The 18,499-nt window shown below is 50.1% G+C and overlaps 1 protein-coding gene across 3 annotated transcripts in view; it reads left to right on the top strand.

Annotated features, from left to right (window-relative positions):
* Window positions 1-18,499, top strand: part of CPAMD8 (C3 and PZP like alpha-2-macroglobulin domain containing 8) — a 99,547-nt gene that overhangs the window by 32,620 nt on the left and 48,428 nt on the right. For all 3 annotated transcript variants that reach the window (XR_015166530.1, XM_086408601.1, XM_086408602.1), the window contains exons 14-20: window positions 1,298-1,481; window positions 2,887-3,059; window positions 3,642-3,791; window positions 4,165-4,326; window positions 6,234-6,376; window positions 10,120-10,182; window positions 13,253-13,484. Coding sequence is in view for 2 of the 3 variants with exons in the window: in XM_086408601.1 (XP_086264727.1) it covers window positions 1,298-1,481; window positions 2,887-3,059; window positions 3,642-3,791; window positions 4,165-4,326; window positions 6,234-6,376; window positions 10,120-10,182; window positions 13,253-13,484 (1,107 nt within the window). In the remaining variant the exon portion in view is untranslated. The remainder of the gene's footprint in view (window positions 1-1,297; window positions 1,482-2,886; window positions 3,060-3,641; window positions 3,792-4,164; window positions 4,327-6,233; window positions 6,377-10,119; window positions 10,183-13,252; window positions 13,485-18,499) is intronic.

Below are 18,499 nucleotides of genomic sequence, written 5' to 3' on the forward strand. Positions count from 1 at the left end.
AAGAATGATACTCACCACTCACCACTCCTCGTCTGAGCATTCAGGGTGGCCCAGATGTTTGGGGAGAGTCATGAATTGTAAATCATAGAGCATAGGAGGGAACCTCTGGGGCAAAGACCCAGAGGAAGACTTCTCATGCAACTTGTTGCCTCAGTGTGGGATATGGTCATACTCTAAGCCCTTGGGGAGGTCACAGGACCTGGGAGACTTTGGTTGTATCACAAAGAATGAGGGCAACTTGGAGGTTAAGCATGGGGCTCTGGCTTCTGCCCTTTGGGATTTGAGTCCTCTTCTTACAACTCACTAATGTTGAGAATGGACCAAGCCTCAGTTTCCCCACTCTGGAAACTTGGAGATTATGATAGAACCTGCTCATCAGTGTCTATCCAGTGAGAAGTTTCAGCCCCCTTCCAGCACTTGCACCTGTGAAGTTAGGGACTAGTCCCCAAGACCATCCCCCCCCACCTGACACCAACTGCTGAATTTGAGGGTCCTCAAACCACCTCCAGTTTCTTTAGTCTTTAGAGGGATTCACAGCATCTCTGAAAGCTGTCATACTCACAGTTACGATTAGTACAGTGGATGATACAGATTGAACTCAGGCAAGGCAAGAGGATCATAAGGCAGGGGCCAGATGAGTTCTGAATGTAAACTTCCAGTTGTCCTCTCCCCACAGAGTCAAGGATAGTGTTACTTTGCCAGTAATGATGTGTGACTACATGCGTGGTGTACTGCCAACCAGGGATGCTCACCTGAGCCTCAGTGTCCAAGGTTTTTGTTGGGGGTCAGTCATATAGACATGGCTGACTACCTGCCTGGCTGGCCCCAGTCTTAATCCTTCTGTAAGTCAAACTTATATAGTGTGGCCCAAGGTCCCCACCATAAATTATATTGTTAGTATCTGGTGTGGTCCCAGACCCTAGATAAACAAAGACTCATCAGGCAGAACATTTCAAGGCCTTCGAGATCACTCCCAGGAGCAGTGGCCAAAGGCCAGACCTCTTGGGAGGCTAGGTTCAGTTACTTACTACACTGCACTTACTGAGAGCTTCCATGCCCTTATGACATTTCACCCACATCACAGCTCCGTTTTCAGAGCATCAGCTGGGGTCGCTATGATGATGTAGTCACAGCCAGGGACAGGTACTGAGCATTCTGCTCTGCGGCCAGTGCTCCTCCCCAGCTCTCCTGGCCTCCTTGTGGCCCCAGAGTGGCCTTCTTCCTGGGGTGAGCTGTGGCATTGGTGCTGTTCTGTGAGTGCCAGGCAGGGCTCCCCATGCTTGCGTGTCTCCCACAGGTTGGGGAGGATGCCTATTTCCCTGTGAAGTCCACGTGTCCCTGCAATTTCACCTTGTACTACGAGGTGGCTGCGAGGGGCAACATCGTGCTCTCAGGCCAGCAGCCTGCCCACGTCACCCAGCAGAGAAGCAAGCGGGCAGTCCTGGAGAAACCCATTCGCTTAATGCACCTTTCTGAGACAGGTGAGCTCATCCACAGGCTGGAGGTTCCTGTTCTTCCTTCTGAACCGTTGAGACTGGGATGGGCATCCCAGCAAGGCTTGGTAAGCAGAGTGCATCCCGGAGGGGAGCCTGCTTCAGGGTGAAGGGCACATATGCCAGGCAAGACTGGACTAGGACCAGGAGGGTGGGCAGTGACCAGCTGCTGGAGCCAGCTCCTCTTGAGGCTGCCGTAGCCTGGGCCCCTGAGCAGGTCTGCACTATGCCATGCTGCCTTCTGCCAACCCCCTTCTGCTTTTGCCCAGACTGATTCCCCATCAAGGAGTCCTTCTCCCTGCTTTCCTTGATGCCACATGCTCCCCACAAGACCCATTTTCTCCCCTGGGTCTTCCCATCCCTCTCTTCTTCACAGCCTCTCTGCCCAGAGCAGGATCCCCAAACTAAGGACCGTGGACACTTGCAGGGTATTCGTTGTGATGGGGGCCGTGCTGTGCACGCTAGGGTGCTGAGCAACATCCCTGGTCTCCACCCGTTAGATACCAGTGGCAATCCACCTACACGCAGGATGACAACCTAAAATGTCTCCTGATATTGCCAGTGTTTCTGGGGGTGAAAGAGACTCCTGGGTAAGAATCACTGAGATAGATGATGATAGATTCATAGAACCATCAATAGATAAATTGAGAGATAGATGATAGAGTCATGGATCGATGAAAAAGTGAAAGTAAAGCTGAAAGTTGCTCTGTCGTGTCCCTCTCTTTGTGACCCCATGGATGGATAAGTAGATAAATAGATTCATGTATAGAATCGTCAGTAGATAAATTGATAGATGGATGGACAGTCATGGATGGATGAACAGCTTCATGGATAGATAAATAGAAGCATCAATAGATAAATGGATAGATGGATGGATAGATAAAGTCACAGATGGGTGAGTAGATGGTTGGATGGATAGACAGATGATAGATAGGGAGACAGGTAGACAGTCTCTCTGATTCTAAGCCACTCTGTTACCCTCAGAACTACTGTGTTTGGGGCCAGGTTATTCTCTGTGGAGCTGTTCTGTGCATTTTAGGGTGTTGAATAGCATCCCTGGCTCCTACCCACTAGATGCCAGTAACACCCGTATGCTGTGACAACCAAAATTACCAAATGTCCTCTGGCAGTCAGCATTGCTCTGGTTGAGAACCACCGGCATGATCAGTGCATTTGACACTGTGCACCCACGTCGTGCTGGGTTTATCATCCTTTCTGGGTGAAATAACAGGGAACGTGAGTATCCATGGAGTGCTTACCCTGGGCCTGGCCTGGGCTGGCACCTCCTCATGCTACACCCCATGGTAGCCCTCATGGTAAAGCTGGGCAACTGGGGCATCGCTGGTCCTACTGTGAGACGCTGCATTTTCATGTCTCTTCTCACTTATCTTAGAGCCTCCTCCAGCCCCAGCAGCAGAGGTCAGCGTGTGCATGACCTCTCTCCAGCTGCCTGTGACCCCCAGCATGGTCCCCCTTGGCCGCTTGCTAGTCTTCTACGTCAGAGAGAATGGAGAAGGGGTGGCTGACAGCCTCCAGTTTACTGTTGAGACCTTCTTTGAAAACCAGGTAGGGCACTGGGAACCAAACTGGGGGAGGGAGGGGAGGATAGGTAAGCGCCATCGGGGCTGGAGGCTCCAGGGTGTTGAGGCTGGGGTGGACTGTGGACAGTCACCAGTCAGACTCCAGGTGATGTGACAGGCAGGACTTGTAAGGACTGTCCTACCTTTGGGAATAAAGGAAATCTAAGTTGCATCTTGACTGGGAGATCCTCCAGAAGTCACCCAGATGGGATTGCATTCATACACACAGGAAAAGTGGGCAGTCTTCTCTGTCCCTGCTGGGCTCCAGACCTCAGGGACACCACTTATGTCCCCCAAACCTGGTTCAGCCTCCTTTGCCCTCACCATGCACCCTTCAGAACTGGCTGCAACATGTCCTTTGCCGCCACCTGTCTCCCCAGCCCTCCCCACTCCCATCTGCACAGAATGTACCAGTTGTACCAGCCTACTTCTTGTCACCCAACCCTCCGCCCTTGTCCTCACCTGGGTAGCAAAGCCAGGCTTCTGACTCTCCTTGGAGGGTGGAAAGGGTGGGTGGGTCTGGAGAGTTTGGCCAAGCTCCTGATTCTTCTGCTGTGTTTGGGTCCAGGTTTCACTGACATATTCAGCAAATGAGACCCAGCCCGGGGAAGTCGTCGACCTGCGGCTCAAGGCTGCAAGGGGCAGCTGTGTGTGTGTTGCTGCGGTTGACAAGAGCGTTTACCTGCTCAGGTCTGGGTTTCGCCTGACTCCCGCCCAGGTGAACTGGGGCCCTTGGACGCTGCATTCTGGCACCTGCAGGAGGTCTCTTCCTTTTCATTAACTGAACACAATCGATATAAACCCAGCTTCTCTCTCTCCGCTGGGTTCATTCTCAGCAAACCCCACCCCTGTTGTTGCTTGGGTATAGTTGAAAGATCTTGGAGTCAAATCCAATGTGACATTGTCCGGGTCCCACCTCTTCAGCCCCAGTTTGCCCATCTTTAAAATGGGTTAATTCCCCAACTCTTGTGTCCTCTAAGATTGGTTCCCAGTGATCCATGTGAGAGGAGATTGAGATGGGAGCGTGACAGACCCACTGGGGTTGAAAAGAAACCTTCATTTGACCAGTCCCTGTTGCCCTTTGCCTGTAGGTTTTCCGGGAATTGGAAGATTATGATGTTTCTGATATCTTTGGGGTGTCCAGGGAGGATGGACCCTTCTGGTGGACTGGGCTCACGGCCCGACGACGCCGGCGCTCCTCTGTCTTCCTGTGGCCCTGGGGCGTCACCAAGGATTCCGGGTTTGCTTTTGCTGTAAGGAGAGGTGGTCTTGAACCCCATCGTCCCCTTCTGAGCTCCTCTTCCTCTGAAACAAAGGGTCTCGGGGTACAGGGTGGAAGTTTCCAAACTCTTGAGTGCTGCAGAATCTTTTTGATTCTCCCCAGTGGAAGCTTGGATGCAGACCTTCCCAATTTGCAGAACAGATGAGAGCAGAATGAGTGTTCATTGATAACCTCAGCTTTGTTCTGGATCAAACTAGAACATCGTTCTGGAGCGATGACCTTGAAAGTGCTTTGGTGGAAGCAAAACCTTCACAAGGGCTTCCCATGGGGCGCTAGTGGTAAAGAACCCGCCTGCCAATGCAGGACACATAGAGATGTGAGTGTGATCCCTGGATCGGGAAGATCTCCAGGAGGAGGAAATGGCAACCAAGTCGTTTTCTTCCCTGGGAAATCCACGGACAGAGGAGCCCGGCAGGCTACAGTCCACAGGGTTGCAGAGTCGGACACGACAGAAGCAGCCTTAGCATGCGTGCACACCTTCACGATGTGTGTGGGTGCTGTGTTGTCAGTTGGCAGCCTTACCCTTGCTGACATTTATAGCTCTCATCCATCGCCTTCCGTCCTGGCTCCAGGGACCAGGGGGCTGCTGGGGATGCAGTATCCCCAAGCGTCATTTCAGCCCACATGAGCGTTCTGGTGGTCTCCACTTGAATGCATGAGGGCACTTTTCATCCCCGTTTTTAAATCATTTAAAAGGCATCCTTGGGAATTCCATGGTGGTCCAGTGGTTAGGACTCCAGACTTTCACTGGCGAGGGCCCAGGTTTAATTCCTGGTTAGGGAACTAAGATCCCGCAAACTTCATGGCACAGCCAGAAAAGAAAAAAAAGACATCCTTTTCCTCCCATTTTTATTATGGAAATTTCTCAAAGATATAAAAAGTTGAATAAATTAGTAAACACCTGTAGATCCACCACCTTGGTGCCACAGTTAGCGTTTTGCTATATCAAATGCGTGCGTGCACATGTGCTCAGTCTCTGCAGTCCTGTGTGACTCTCTGCATCCCTAGACTGTAGGTCTACCAGGCTCCTCTGTCCATGGGATTCTCCAGGAAAGAATACTAGAGTGGGTTGCCATGCCTTCCTCCAGAGGATCTTCCCAACCCAGAGATCAAATGGCATCTCCTGCATTGCCGGTGGATTCTTTACTGCTGAGCTACCGGGAAGCCCATTAAATATATCCGTATATTACAACAGTAATAATTGAAACTCACAGTCATTGGCTCTGGGTCTGGATTAAGCACTGTACCAATTGATTTTTTTTTAATTGAGGTGAAATTCACATAGCAGACATTTAACCCATTTAAAAAAATTTATTCTTTATTTTTTGGCTGTACTGGGCATCACGTGGGATCTTAGTTCCCTGACCAGAGTTTGAACCTGTGCCCCACTGCACTGGAAGCACAGAGTCTTAACCACTGGACTGCCAGGGAAGCCACAATTAACCCATTTTAAAGTGAAGAATCCCGCGGCATTTAGTACATTCACGGTGTTGTGCAAGCCAGCACCTCTGTCTAGCTCCAGAACATTTTCATCACCCCAAAAGGAGATCCCGTCCCTATCAGCGGCCACACCCTATCCACCCTCCCCCAGCCCTTGGTAACCACTGATCTGCCCATGGTTTTAGACAGTTCATATAAACGGAATCCTAAGAGATGAGGATTTGATTTCCGTTTTGAGCCTAGCCCACAAGCATTCTGACCCCAACTCTGTTGTGCCCTGGATGGTCACTTGGTCTTGTCTCCCTCTTGGTCCGTGTCGCCAAGCCTAGAGAGAGGACTGACTTCCCCAGGGCTATGCAACAGTGGTGTTGGGCCAGTGGCTTCTGGAGCCACATATCCACTTCCCCACTGTGGGTCTGGGCGTTGTCTGTTGCCTAGGAAACAGGCCTGGTGGTGATGACGGACCTGGTGAGCCTAAACCACCGGCAGGACGGCGGCTTGTACACTGATGAGGCTGTCCCCGCCTTCCAGCCACACACAGGGAGCCTGATGGCAGCTGTGTCCTCCAGACAGCCCCCCAGGTAATTGCCATTACCTTGAGCAGGGTTGTCTAAACTCACGTTGACATTTGAGGCTGGGTCATTTTCTGTGGTGGGGCCATCCTGTGTACCATAGAGTCCTGAGCAGCATCCTTGATCTCCAGCCACCAGATGCCAATAACACCCCCCTTCTTCTGGGTGTGACAACCCAAACTGTCTTCAGACATTGTCCAATGTCCCCAGGGGGCCAGAATCCCTACTGGCCCAGCAGGTGGGAGCACTAGGCACTTTGACTCTTCTCCCCCCAGTTCTCGCCCCCACCCACGTGCTTGAGGTTGGGGGTTTGGGGGTGAAGAGAGAAGGTGTTGTGGGGGAGTAGATCTGCCTGGGAACAGAAGAACTGGGGCAGGGTGGGTAGCTGGAGTTTGATCCTTTCATTCCGAGACTGCTTAGAAAATTCTCTCTACTGCCCTTTCTCCCTCCCACCATTTCCTCCTTCCTTTACTTCCTCTCTCCTTCCCTTTCCCCTCTGACTCTATCTTTTGGAGTTAGACACCAAAGTAATTAATTTTAAGCCCTTTTTTATTTTAACTCAGGCATTTAAGCCTTTTGAAGGTTATGAATTTTCCTCCAGAGTGTTGCTTTGGCTGCGTCTAAATTGTGCTAGGAAGTGTTTCCATGATTGCTGGGTTCCAAATAGGTTGTAACTTGTGGAACAGTTATCTATTTGAGCTGTGACTTGCCCAGATATGTTTTCAATTTTCAGGTAATTTTTTAAATGACTACCTTTATGTGTTTTATAAATGTGGGTCAGATGGGCCGTGTGGCCAGTGAGCACTGTCTGCATGATATCCCCTGTGGCCCGCAAACATGGTCTCTATGATATCCATTGCCTGGTTTTTATTTTAGAGACTGGCTATATGGTCAGCTTTTGTAAATGCTCACATCTACTTGAAAAGAATATCCAAGCCCCTGTCATTGGGTATAGGAGTCTCTATGTGTACTTTTGATGGTGGTACCCAAATCCTCTACATCCTCACTCATGTTCGTTTCCTTGTCTGTTTGCTAACTTATCACTTACCGAGAGAAAAGAGTTCCCATCTCCCCCGGGATTTGTGGCTTTGTCCCTTGTCTCATGGAAAGTGTTGTTTCCTGGGAGGTGATGTTTCGTCTTCTCTCATGTCTCTCCCTTTGTGCCCCTCTTACGTTCCTCCATCACTCACTGTCTTCCTTCCCACCTTCTTTGTTCTCTCTGCCTCTCCCAGTAGCTCCTCAACTCCAGGTGGCAGCCAGCCAACTAGGGAAGGGAGAGGGTGTTCTGAAGACCTTGCCCCCTCTCCCTCCCTCTGGATGTAAGGGTGCATAAGCTGGGAAAGGGGAGGCAGGCCTTGGATGTACCCTCTCTTGCCAGCTTATTCAATGAGAGGCATAGAACCAAGTGGGCCAGGGATAGGGTCTGGTGGTCATCAGTGCCTCAGTAACTGGGTCTCTGGAGACCTTGAGGGTGGCACCCAGACTCCTCAGTCCTTGCTCTGAGCCACAAGTGACCCAGAGGATCTGTCTTGGGGACGGGGGTTGGCTATCCATGATAGTCTTCTTCTTTCAAACCCTTTCTGCCCCCATCCCAAATCCTTGGGAAGGATTGAGCCTTCCCAATCCCCTAGCCTCCTCTGCAGTGGTTCCTGGGTACCTGAACCCTCCAGCTTCTTCCTGCCTGAGTCACACATTTAGCAGGAGTGTGATAACCCCACGAGAGTCCTAGTTTTCAAACTCCACATCATGGCATGGACAGATCAGGTTCCCCCTGCGGTATGCTGGAGGCACACGAAGGCATTTCCAAGATGTGGTTGAATGAGGGAGATGGAATATTGGCCCCTGGGCATCCCTCAGCCATCCCTCTCCGGGAACCTGGAGCCTCCTGTGTGCATGCCTCCGGAGAACTTGGCCTGGAGTGGGTCTGTAAGCAGTCTCTAAACCCCAAACCACAAAGGCAATTGTAAATTCCAGTGCAGAAAGGCACAATAAAGGCCTTAAAAGCAAGTGTCTGTGCCTTTTTGTAATTGGATAATGCATCCTTCCTGGAGAAGGGAATGGCAACCCACTCCAGTATTCCTGCCTGGAGAATCCCATGGACAGAGGAGCCTGGCCGGGTACAGTCCATGGGGTTGCAAAGAGTCAGACACGACTGCGTGACTGACACACACGATGCATCCTTATTCTGAAGACAAGGTATTTTTCTTAATCATATGCATGTGGTTAAACTTTTTTCAAAGAGTATGAAAGGGTGTATCCTTTCATATATACAAAGGGTGTATTCCTTTTTCAAAGAGTATGAAAGGGTGTATCCTCCTTTCCCTTCTAAGAGGCAAAAACGGTTACTAATTCCTTAACTCTCCTTCTAGAAATTTTCTGTGTAAATTTGTTGTTCAGTCACTAAGTCGTGTCTGACTCTCTGCAACCCCACGGACTGCAGCACACCAGGCTGCCCTGTCCTCCACTGTCTCCTGGAGTTTGCTCGAGTTCATGTCCACTGAGTCAGTGATGCTGTCTAACCATCTTATCCTCTGCTGCCCTCTTCTCCTTTTGTCTTCAGTCTTTCCTAACATCAGGGTCTTTTCCAATGTGTATGCTGCTGCTACTGCTAAGTCGCTTCAGTCGTGTCCGACTCTGTGCGACGCCATAGACGGCAGCCCACCAGGCTCCCCCATCCCTGGGATTCTCCAGGCAAGAGTACTGGAGTGGGTTGCCATTTCCTTCTCCAATGTGTATACATAGGACTTAAAAATAAACACACACAATGGGAGAATAGTCCTGTTCTCTACCTTCTTTTTTAAGTCAACAATAAACCTTAGAGACCATTCCGTATCAGTACATGCGTGCTTACCTCACCGCTTTTCACTGACGTGTAATGTTCTCTTGTGTGAATGTACTACCGTTTGGTAAACCAAGTGCCCCGCTGGTGAAGGTTCTGGCTGTTAGTTAATTCCCACAGTGCTGCAGTTAACCACACTGTCTTTGCACATGTGTCTGTGGTTAATTTCAGTGTTCACCCCTCAGAGAGGCAACTGCAAGTTGAAAGGGATATGAGCATTTTTAATCTTGAGAAGATTTGCCAAATGTCAAGTAGGGCTTGGTAATATTATTTTCTTAAAGAATAGGACAGTCCCTGAGGACTGTGGGCTCTGAGGCTTCTGAGGATAAACCAAGAATGAAAGCGTGTGAAAAAGAATACATACACACGCACGCACACGCACACAGACATATAATTGAATCACTTGGTGTACATCAGAATGTAAATGTACACAGCACTGTAAATCAATTATCCTGTAATAAAAAGAACTAAAACAAGGAAAGCACAGAGGAAGTGGGGGGAAGAGTTCCATGTCGTGATGCAGAAAAACATGGCAAACCCAGGGAGGGAAATTAACAAAGGAGAGGACTCGGGGTGGTCCCTGTGGCCCTTCTTACCTTCTGAGCTCAGGCTGTGAGGCACCACTCTCCTTTTAACAAGTCTTGCCAAGCCTTCGATGCCTCACTTTTCTAGCTGTAATCAAGTAGAATGTTGATTAAAATTGTGCCAGGTGAAAGAATTAACACGTCAAGTCCTTGTAAAGTAGAATGCTAACCTTTCCAGGTAAGAGAATTAAATAAACCATGCAGCATATTAACATGTTGGGTAAGAGAATGAACATATTATAGCCGAATCAAGTAGAATGTTAACTTACCAAGTAACAGAATTAAAGTTATGGAACTTTAATCTTTTCTTTTTAAAAAAATTTTCATAGAGCAGAGAAGAGGAAAAGGACCTTCTTCCCTGAAACATGGGTTTGGCACTGTCTCAACATCAGGTACAGTAAGATTTCTTTCCTTCGCTGCCTTTGTGGGCTGACTCAAAGGCACTCATGAAAGATTGTTCCCAGTGGGTTTGCCTGGAGATCGGACACCAACATCTGAGTAAGCCATTGGGCATCCTTTTCTAACACATAAAACGCAAAGCTATGAAGTCAGCCCCAAATCCCAGCGCAGCCTCGGACATGTGCCCGTGAAATATGAAATGCGAGGGCTTCGTGCCTCTCACAACTCCCTCTTGGGGTAACTCTATCCACTATGTTTATATAACGAGCTCATTAAAATGATTACAGTTCCCTGAAACACGAACTCAGTTCCACCCACCCACCCCCTCCTCACTCCTCAGGGGACTTGGGCTCCTGCCCGCCAAACAGGCTGCTTTTCTCAGCACATTTCCTTTCTACACTGTTTTCTCCTTTCGTTTGCCTTGAAGCAGCAGCGCTGTGCCAAATTCTTGCCAGTTGCAATTGGCTTTTTTCTTCCAGGGTTTAGTGTCAGAACACCAATGACACTAAGCATTTTCTTTGGATGCTTAGTGTCAGAAGGTAAGTGGTGACCCGCCAGGGAAACCAGTTAAGCATGAAAGTTCAGACACCGAGGGCCAGTGGGTGGGCCAGTGGGTGGACCTACTGCTGAGCTGGGCTCCCCTTCTCAACATGCGATGCCATGGTCAGCACAGAACCAAGCACACACTCGGGGGTTTCTCAGGCTGCCCTCACCGCTTGTGTCCCCATTATGGGCAATCTTCCCTGCTGGTCAGAACAGATGCTGATTTTTTTTTTTAAGTTTTTATTATTATTATTTATTTTTGGCTGGGTCTTTGTTGCTGCGAGAGGGTTACTCTCTAGCAGCAGTGCAAGCTTCTCGTTGCGAACAGCTTCTCTTGTTGCACAATGCAGGGTCGAGGTGCTTGGGCTCTGTAGTTGTGGTACACGGGCTTAGTTGCCCCACGGTATGTGGGATCTTCCCAAACTAGGGATCTTCCCGAAGTCGGGCTCAAACCTATGTTCCCTGAAATTGGCAGGCAGATTCTTACCCATTGGACCACCAGGGAAGCCCAGGTTGCTGATTATTGCATTTTGTAATGGGAGTCCATATTTAAGATGTGCTGTCTGTCCATCATCAGAGATGTACAGAAAGTAGAAATGTATCTACTTTCTGTGTGCAGAGTGATGTTTTAAGCAGAGTAGTGTTTTGGTGCCAAGAATGGCACCTTGAACAAGGCAGATAGAGTCTCCTCACTCATAGAATTTAGGTTTTATGCCCTTAAAGCCTTCATGCTTCAGTAGGGCCAGTGTTCTCATGGAGGTCTGGGGCCGGGGCTTGGGAGGAAGTGGAGGGACCCTTCAGGAAAGCTGGAGAGACTTCCAGGGCAGGTGGAGCCCAAGCTGAATCCCACAGGATAAACAAGAAAGGGGTAAAGGAGTCCAGGAGGTGGGACCCATGTGGGCAAGAGTTGGGGCATCAGAGAGGCAGAAGGGGCTAAGAGGAGGAGGCAGGGAGTGTGAAGGCCAAGTGGGCTGTGATGGTACATGTGGAGAGCCCCAGAGTGTTGCTGGGAGGCATTTGGCATTGGAGGTGTTCTGTCTCCCTCTGTTGGCTTGAGCAAGGGTGAGTCGGAGAGTGTGGATCTGAGACTAAGGAGGAGGTTCTTGCTGGGCCCAGGCAAGGACTGGTTAGTTCTTTGTTTTTTTTTTCCCTAATTTTTAAAATCTGTAAAATAACATTAACACAAAATGTACCATCTTAATTGTTTTTAGGCATCCAGCTCAGTGGCATTTATATCACTGTGCTACCGTTAACCACCACCCATCCCCAAAACGCTTCTCATCTTGCAAAACTGAAACCATGTGCCCATTAAATACTAATTCCCATCCCTGCCTCCTTCCAGGCCCTGGCATCCACTCTTCTTTTTGTCTCTGTGAATCTTACTGCTCTAGGGACCTCATACACGTGGAATCATACCTTTGTCCTTTTGCGTCTGGCTGGTTTCACTTAGCATGATGTTCTCAAAGTGCATCCACGTTGCGGCATGTATCAAAATGTCCTTTCCTCTTAAGGCTGAATAACATTCCACTGTGTGGATAGACCCCGTTAAAAATTTTTTTTATGGTTTCGCTGTGCACTTTGTGGGATCTTAGTTCCCCAACTGGGTATGGAACCTGCGCTGTCCACAGTGGAAGCTCAGAATCCTGACCGCTGGACCAGCAAGGGAGTTGCTGGATGGACCACGTGTTGTGTATCCATTCAGCCTTTGGTTGACACTTCGGTTGCTTCCACCTTTTGGTTATTATGAATAATCCTTCTTTGAATATTGGTGTGCAAATATTTCTTCGAGACCCTGCTTTCGATTCTTTGGGGTATATACCAGAAGTGGAGTTGCTGGATCTTATGGTAATTCTGTATTTAATATTTTGAGAAATCACCACATGGTTTTCCACAGTGATTGCACCGTTTGACATCCCCACCAGCAGTGCACGAGAATTCTTTAAATGTTGAAGAGAATTTGCCAGTGAAGCCATCACATCCAGTGCTTCCCTTTTGGGGGAGATTTTGATCACTGATTCGCTCTCCTTAGTCCCAGGTGAAGCTTTTGTAATGGCCTCGGCAGGCGTGGAAAATCACACAGACAGGGAGCAGGGCGCCACAGGAGCGTACAGGACAAGGAAGCCAGGCCAGGAAGGGTGGATGTTCCCCGGGGTGGGTGGCTGGCCAGCCGGCTGGCTGGCTGGCACTCGGTGTGCACAGAACAATTGGCTAAGACCATCCGGAGCTGATGAAAGTTCTTCCAAATGGAAGATGCTGAGCTTGAATTGTTGCCATGGTGACACCTGTGACCGTCACAGAGGCAAGGATAGATGCCCAGATGCTGCAGGGCAGTGTCCTGTCACCCAGTGAGGGCACCTGGGTCAAGCTTCTGGGAAGGGCATGGAGAGTGCAGGTAGAGGAGACAGGAAAAGCCAGGCGTCTCCCTGAAACCCAAGGCCATGTTGCTGGATTCCTCAGCTCCCACTGGGCTGATGCCGCACAGCCCTGGATAACAGCTCATGGTTGCCCTTCTTTCTGCAGTGATCCATCTGGCGAGGAGACACTCAGCGTGCAGGTCCCTGACTCCATCACCAGCTGGGTGGGTGAGGCGGTGGGTCTGTCCCCCGGGAGGGGCCTGGGCATTGCTGAGCCCACCCTGCTGAAGACCTTCAAGCCTTTCTTCATAGACTTCACGCTGCCCCCCTACGTGGTCCGTGGGGAACAGGCCAAGATCCCACTCAGCATCTACAACTACATGGACACCTGTGCTGAGGTACCAGAGCCGCCCTCCATATATTGCCTTTCCCGTTACCAGCTGGCGGGGAGGCGGGAAGGGGGCGGCATCCTTAAGGTCAGGAGGCAGGGAGAGTTGTGGTCCTTTGGAGGGGGATGGGTTTGAGGGGCACAGTACCTGTGATGTTGGGTAGGCAGGGGGAGGTGGAGTCATCTAGGAGGGCTGTGAGGTTAGCATCTGTGATATTAGTGAAGCAGGGGCTGGATGGATCAGGTCCTGCTTCACCCGCCGTCTAAGCCTGGGCAGGTTGTGGGTGGGAGTGCATGGCGGGGTTGGAGGTTGACAGATGGGATGGAGCCACTGTCCTTGACTCCGGGCCCCTCAGGGCTTTGTGGGGATGAGTGTCATATGTAATGACATGGAGTCAGGGGTCAGTGAACCTTCTCTGTAAAGGGCTAGATAGTAAATATTTCAGTCTTTGCCAGCCAGAGGGTCCCTGTTGCAGTTACTCAACTTGGCCATTGTGCGGGAAGGCAGTCACAGATAACACGTCCATGAATGGGCCTGGCCGTGTTCCCATAAATCTTTATTTCTAGATACTTGAAATTTGAGTTTCATTTAACTTTCATGCATCACAGAATGTAATTCTTTTTCATTTATTTATTTGGCTGCGTTGGGTCTTAGTTGCCACACGCAGGGTCTTCATTGCATTATGTGGGATCTTTCATTGCAGCGGATGGACTCTATAGTTGTGGGCTTAGCTGCTCCTCAGCATGTGGGATCTTAGGTCCCTGACCAGGGATCGAACCCGCGTCCCCTGCATTGCAACACGCGCGTGTGTGTGTGTGTGTGTGCTCACTATGGCTGACTCTGTGACCCCATGGACTGTAGCCTGCCAGGCTCCTCTGTCCATGGAATTTCCCAGGCAAGAATACTGGAGTGGGTTGCCATTTCCTCCTCCAGGGGATCTTCCCCACCCAGGGACTGGACAAATGTCTCTGGCATTTCCTGCATTGGCAGGAGGATTCTTTCCCACTAGTGCCACCTGGAAACTCAGGTGGATTATTAAACACTGGACCACCATTCTTTTTTTTTCTTTTTTTTTTAATTTCCCTACTTCATCCCAATCATTAAAAAAAAAAAAAAAAAGTAAAACCCATTAGCTGCCCGGCTTTACAGAAACAGGTGATGGATTGGATTTAGGTCGGGGTGTGGGCTTCCCAGGTGGGGCCGGTGGTAACGGACCCATCTGCCAGTGCAGGATACATAACAGACATGGGTTCAACCCCTGGGTTGGGAAGATCCCTGGAGGAGGGCATGGCAACCTGCTCCAGTATTCTTGCCTGGAGAATCCCCACGGACAGAGGAGCCTGTAGGCTGCAGTCCATGGGGTCACAAAGAGTCGGACTTGATTGAAGCGACTTAGCATGCACACACGTGCTGACCCCAGCACAGAAGTGAGGAATCCTGGTGGCCCCCAGAGCAGGCACTCTGAATCTCAGTTTCTACTGAAAAAAACTGATTGACCTTGTCCACGTTATTCCAGCTGTTGGTGTGTCAGTTTCTACAAACATCAAGCAGACAGGAGTCTTACAGGTGGTTCAAGGGGTAAATGGGTCAGTCCACATAGCTGCTAAGAATGGTGACTGTGAGTGTCCCACGGACCTTGTTGGTACTTTTCCAACTCTTGGGGTCCCAGGGCCTGCAGGGTGTGTATGTGGTGGGGGAGATGACTCCTTCTCAGAGGAGGTGGAAAGGCTACTGTATCAGGTTCTTGTGGCCGCTGTAACAAAGTAGCAGAAACTGGGCAGCTTAAAACAATGGAGATGTATTCTCTCAAAGTTCTGGAGGCTGGAGTCCAAGGTCAAAGTATGGACAGGCTGGCCTCCTCCAGAAGGAGGCTCTGAGGGATGGTCTGTCCCTGACCTCTCTCCTGGCTTCTGGGAGCTGCCCACAATCCTTGGCGTTCTCTTAGCTTGTGGCAGCCTTGTTCCAGTCTCTGCCTCATTCTTCCCATGGCCGCCTTCTCGCTGTGTATCTTTACATCATCCTCATTCTCTGCACAGACTCTGTCCAAATTTCCTCTTAGAAGAGCCCCTGTCTTGTTGGATTAGAAAAAGTGGAAGTGTTAGTGGCCCAGTTGTATCCAACTCTCTTCAACCCCCTGGACTGTAGCCTGCCAGGCTCCTCTGTCCATGGAATTCCTCAGGCAACAATACTGGAGTGGGTTGCCATTCTCTTCTCCAGGGGATCTTCCCAATCCAGGGATCGAACCTCAGTCTCCTGCATTGCAGGCTTGATGCAATGACCTTCTTGGAACTTGATGACATCTGCTGAGACCGTAGTTCCTAATGAGGTCACATTTACAGGTACCAAGGTTAGTACCTCAACATACTTAAAAAAATATTTTTTTAATTTATTTATTTGGCTGTGCCAGGTCTTAGTTGCAACATGAGGGGTCTTTCCGTTGTGGCAGGAGACATCAGAGACTCGGGTTCTATCCGTGGGTTGGGAAGATCCCCTGGAGGAGGAAATGTCAACCCACTCCAGAATTCTTGCCTAAAGAATCCCATGGACAAGGGAGCCTGGAGGGCTACAGTCCATGGGGTTGCAAAGAGTCAGACATGGCTGAGTGCACACACACATGTGGATTCTTCAGTTTTGGCATGCAGCATCTCTTAGTGCAGCGTGTGAGCTCTTAGTGCAGTGTGTGAGCTCTTAGTGGAAATCTAGTTCCCTGACCAGGGATCGAACCCAGGCCCCCTGCACTGGGAGCAGAGTCTTAGCCACTGGGCCACCAGGGAAGTGCCAGGACTTCAGCATATCTTACTGGAGGGACACAATTCAACCCATAACCACTACCCCAAGGAGGTGGGCTTGGTGATTTCAGACCCTGATGATGAGGAGGGACGGCAGACAACGTGGAGGGAGCCGTGAGGACCAGGATCAGGTGGGGGCGGGATGGGGAAGAAGCGTTTGGGGGCTGAGCCTCAGTGTGGCTGCAAGATGTCAGGGCCGCCCTCCCCCACCTCTGTAACCCTTTGTGTACCATCTCAGCCTGGACATCGGCTGGCTGGCGAGTGTGAGGAAGAGACGGGAGGTGGACTCCCAGGGTTAGGGGCAGCCCTCAGGGATTGGGGATTGGGAGCCGAGGCTACAGTTGGACGAGTGAGTTGGGGGCAGGGCCCGGGGTCCAGCTGGGAGCAAGCCTGCTCTCTGCAGGTCAGCATGGAGGTGAGGCTGCAGGTCTCAGCCTCACCCTAGCCAGCCCAGCGAGGCAGCTGACCTCATCCTGGCCCTACCCATGTGAATGGGGCCTCCCAAGGCTGCTGGCACATTCCCACCAAGGGCAGAGATATGAGTTGCAGCCCCAGGCCAAGGTCACCAGAAACCGAGATTTTATCCAACCACTACCCACTTTTATCCAACCACTACCCACTTTTCTCGAAAAACAAGGCTTTTTGGAGTGATTGGAATTTGCCACCTGAAAGGTGTCGAGGCTGCTGGGGATGGAAGTCCTGAGTGGGAGGCTGGCAGAACTCCCATAGCTCAGCTACAGTTTCAGCATGTCCTTGCCTCACTGTCTCCAAAAGACCCTCTGACTTCAGCTTGGTGTTCCATTCACTAGGCCGCTTTGTCTCCATTTCCTTATCTGAGTGTGAGAGATCTACTTGCCCTCCCCTCACCCCCTCTGCCCGCACAGGTTGCTCTGGGGCAGGGGGTAGGGAGCAGGTTTCAGGCTCCTTTGTGAGTCTGATCTTAGATGCTGTGTCAGAGCCATTTCTGAGCCTGGTCCAGAGTGGGGACCGCATTGTTCCGAGTCTCTGAGTCTTGGCTCAAAGGGTGACCTTGAACTTACATGAAATCCTTTACTCCTTTTTTCCTTTGTAAATGCTATACCTCCACTGAATAGTTAAATCAACCCAAGAACATACTGCATGGAATGCCTATAACGGCCTCAAGGCCAGTTAAGGACCCCTCCCATGCCCTCTGCCTGGCACGGCCCAGTTTTGAGGCTGGTATTTGCATTTGGCTTTCTGATGCTTATTTGACTCTATGGAATAACCACACACCATGTACTGTCACATAGAAATTTCTCCTTTCTTGGGTCTTTAATGGAAAGAAAATCCCCAATAGGAAAAAAATGGTCAGCACAGGTCTAGAATAGAAATGGAACACCCAGAGGCTACCAGAAGGAATTCCCAGGTGTAAAATGTTAGTAATTCGAATTCGTTCACTCAAAAGCAGTCACCCAGGTCCCGGAGGTTTGCCAGGCTATGTGCAGGAATCTGAAGACCCAAATGCCCAGGACATGAGGTCTGCCTGAGCTCAACCTGGACTTCTGACACTGCTGATTCGGTTTTCTTGGGCACACATCTCTGTGTCTGGCGCTGGGTGGATGGTTTTACCCGTATTATTATCCAGTGCACAAAGGGCTGGGAAAGGAGGAACTATGATGGAACTGAAATGGTTTGATGTCATTCTGGGGCCTCTGAGGAGCTCCAGTAGCATGGTCCTTTATGTCTCAGTGCAGAAAGAATTCAGTGAGAGGTGAAGTGGTAGATATGAAGTGACTTATTAGAGTAGGACGCTTGTGAGGCTTACAAGCAGGCAGAGAAGAGACTGCCATGCCCCAAGGACTTACTGGGCTACAGTTTTATTATCACAGGAAAAGTAGGGAGGGGGCGAAGAAGTCTTTGTCGTCCTTAAGTAAACGTTATGCTTCCACCATCAGCTCCCCCTTCAGGTTGGCCAGGGGAGTTTTTCCGTCCCTACATGGTCAAGCTGGGTCCACAAATTATTGTTTTTTTATGTGTGCAGAGAGCATGTCCTGACTTAGTGAGCTCGCAGGGCAGGATGTGGGTTTCACGCCACCACCGTTTTATTGCTGGGGGGCATGCCTTGTGGTTCTGTTGCTAAACAAGTCTGCTTGGTTTTGTGGTTAAGCAACCCTACTTTCTTGAGTAATTGTTAACTTACAGGGTCTCCCGTATTTTTTCTGCTTACAGTCCCCTAGTGGGATTAACTATTTAATCACTTACTTTGTCCTTGCT

This window comes from Bos grunniens, chromosome 7, assembly GCF_055505025.1.
Source record: "Bos grunniens cultivar Pamir isolate PY7600 chromosome 7, Bosgru_T2T1.0, whole genome shotgun sequence".
NCBI lineage: Eukaryota > Metazoa > Chordata > Mammalia > Artiodactyla > Bovidae > Bos > Bos grunniens.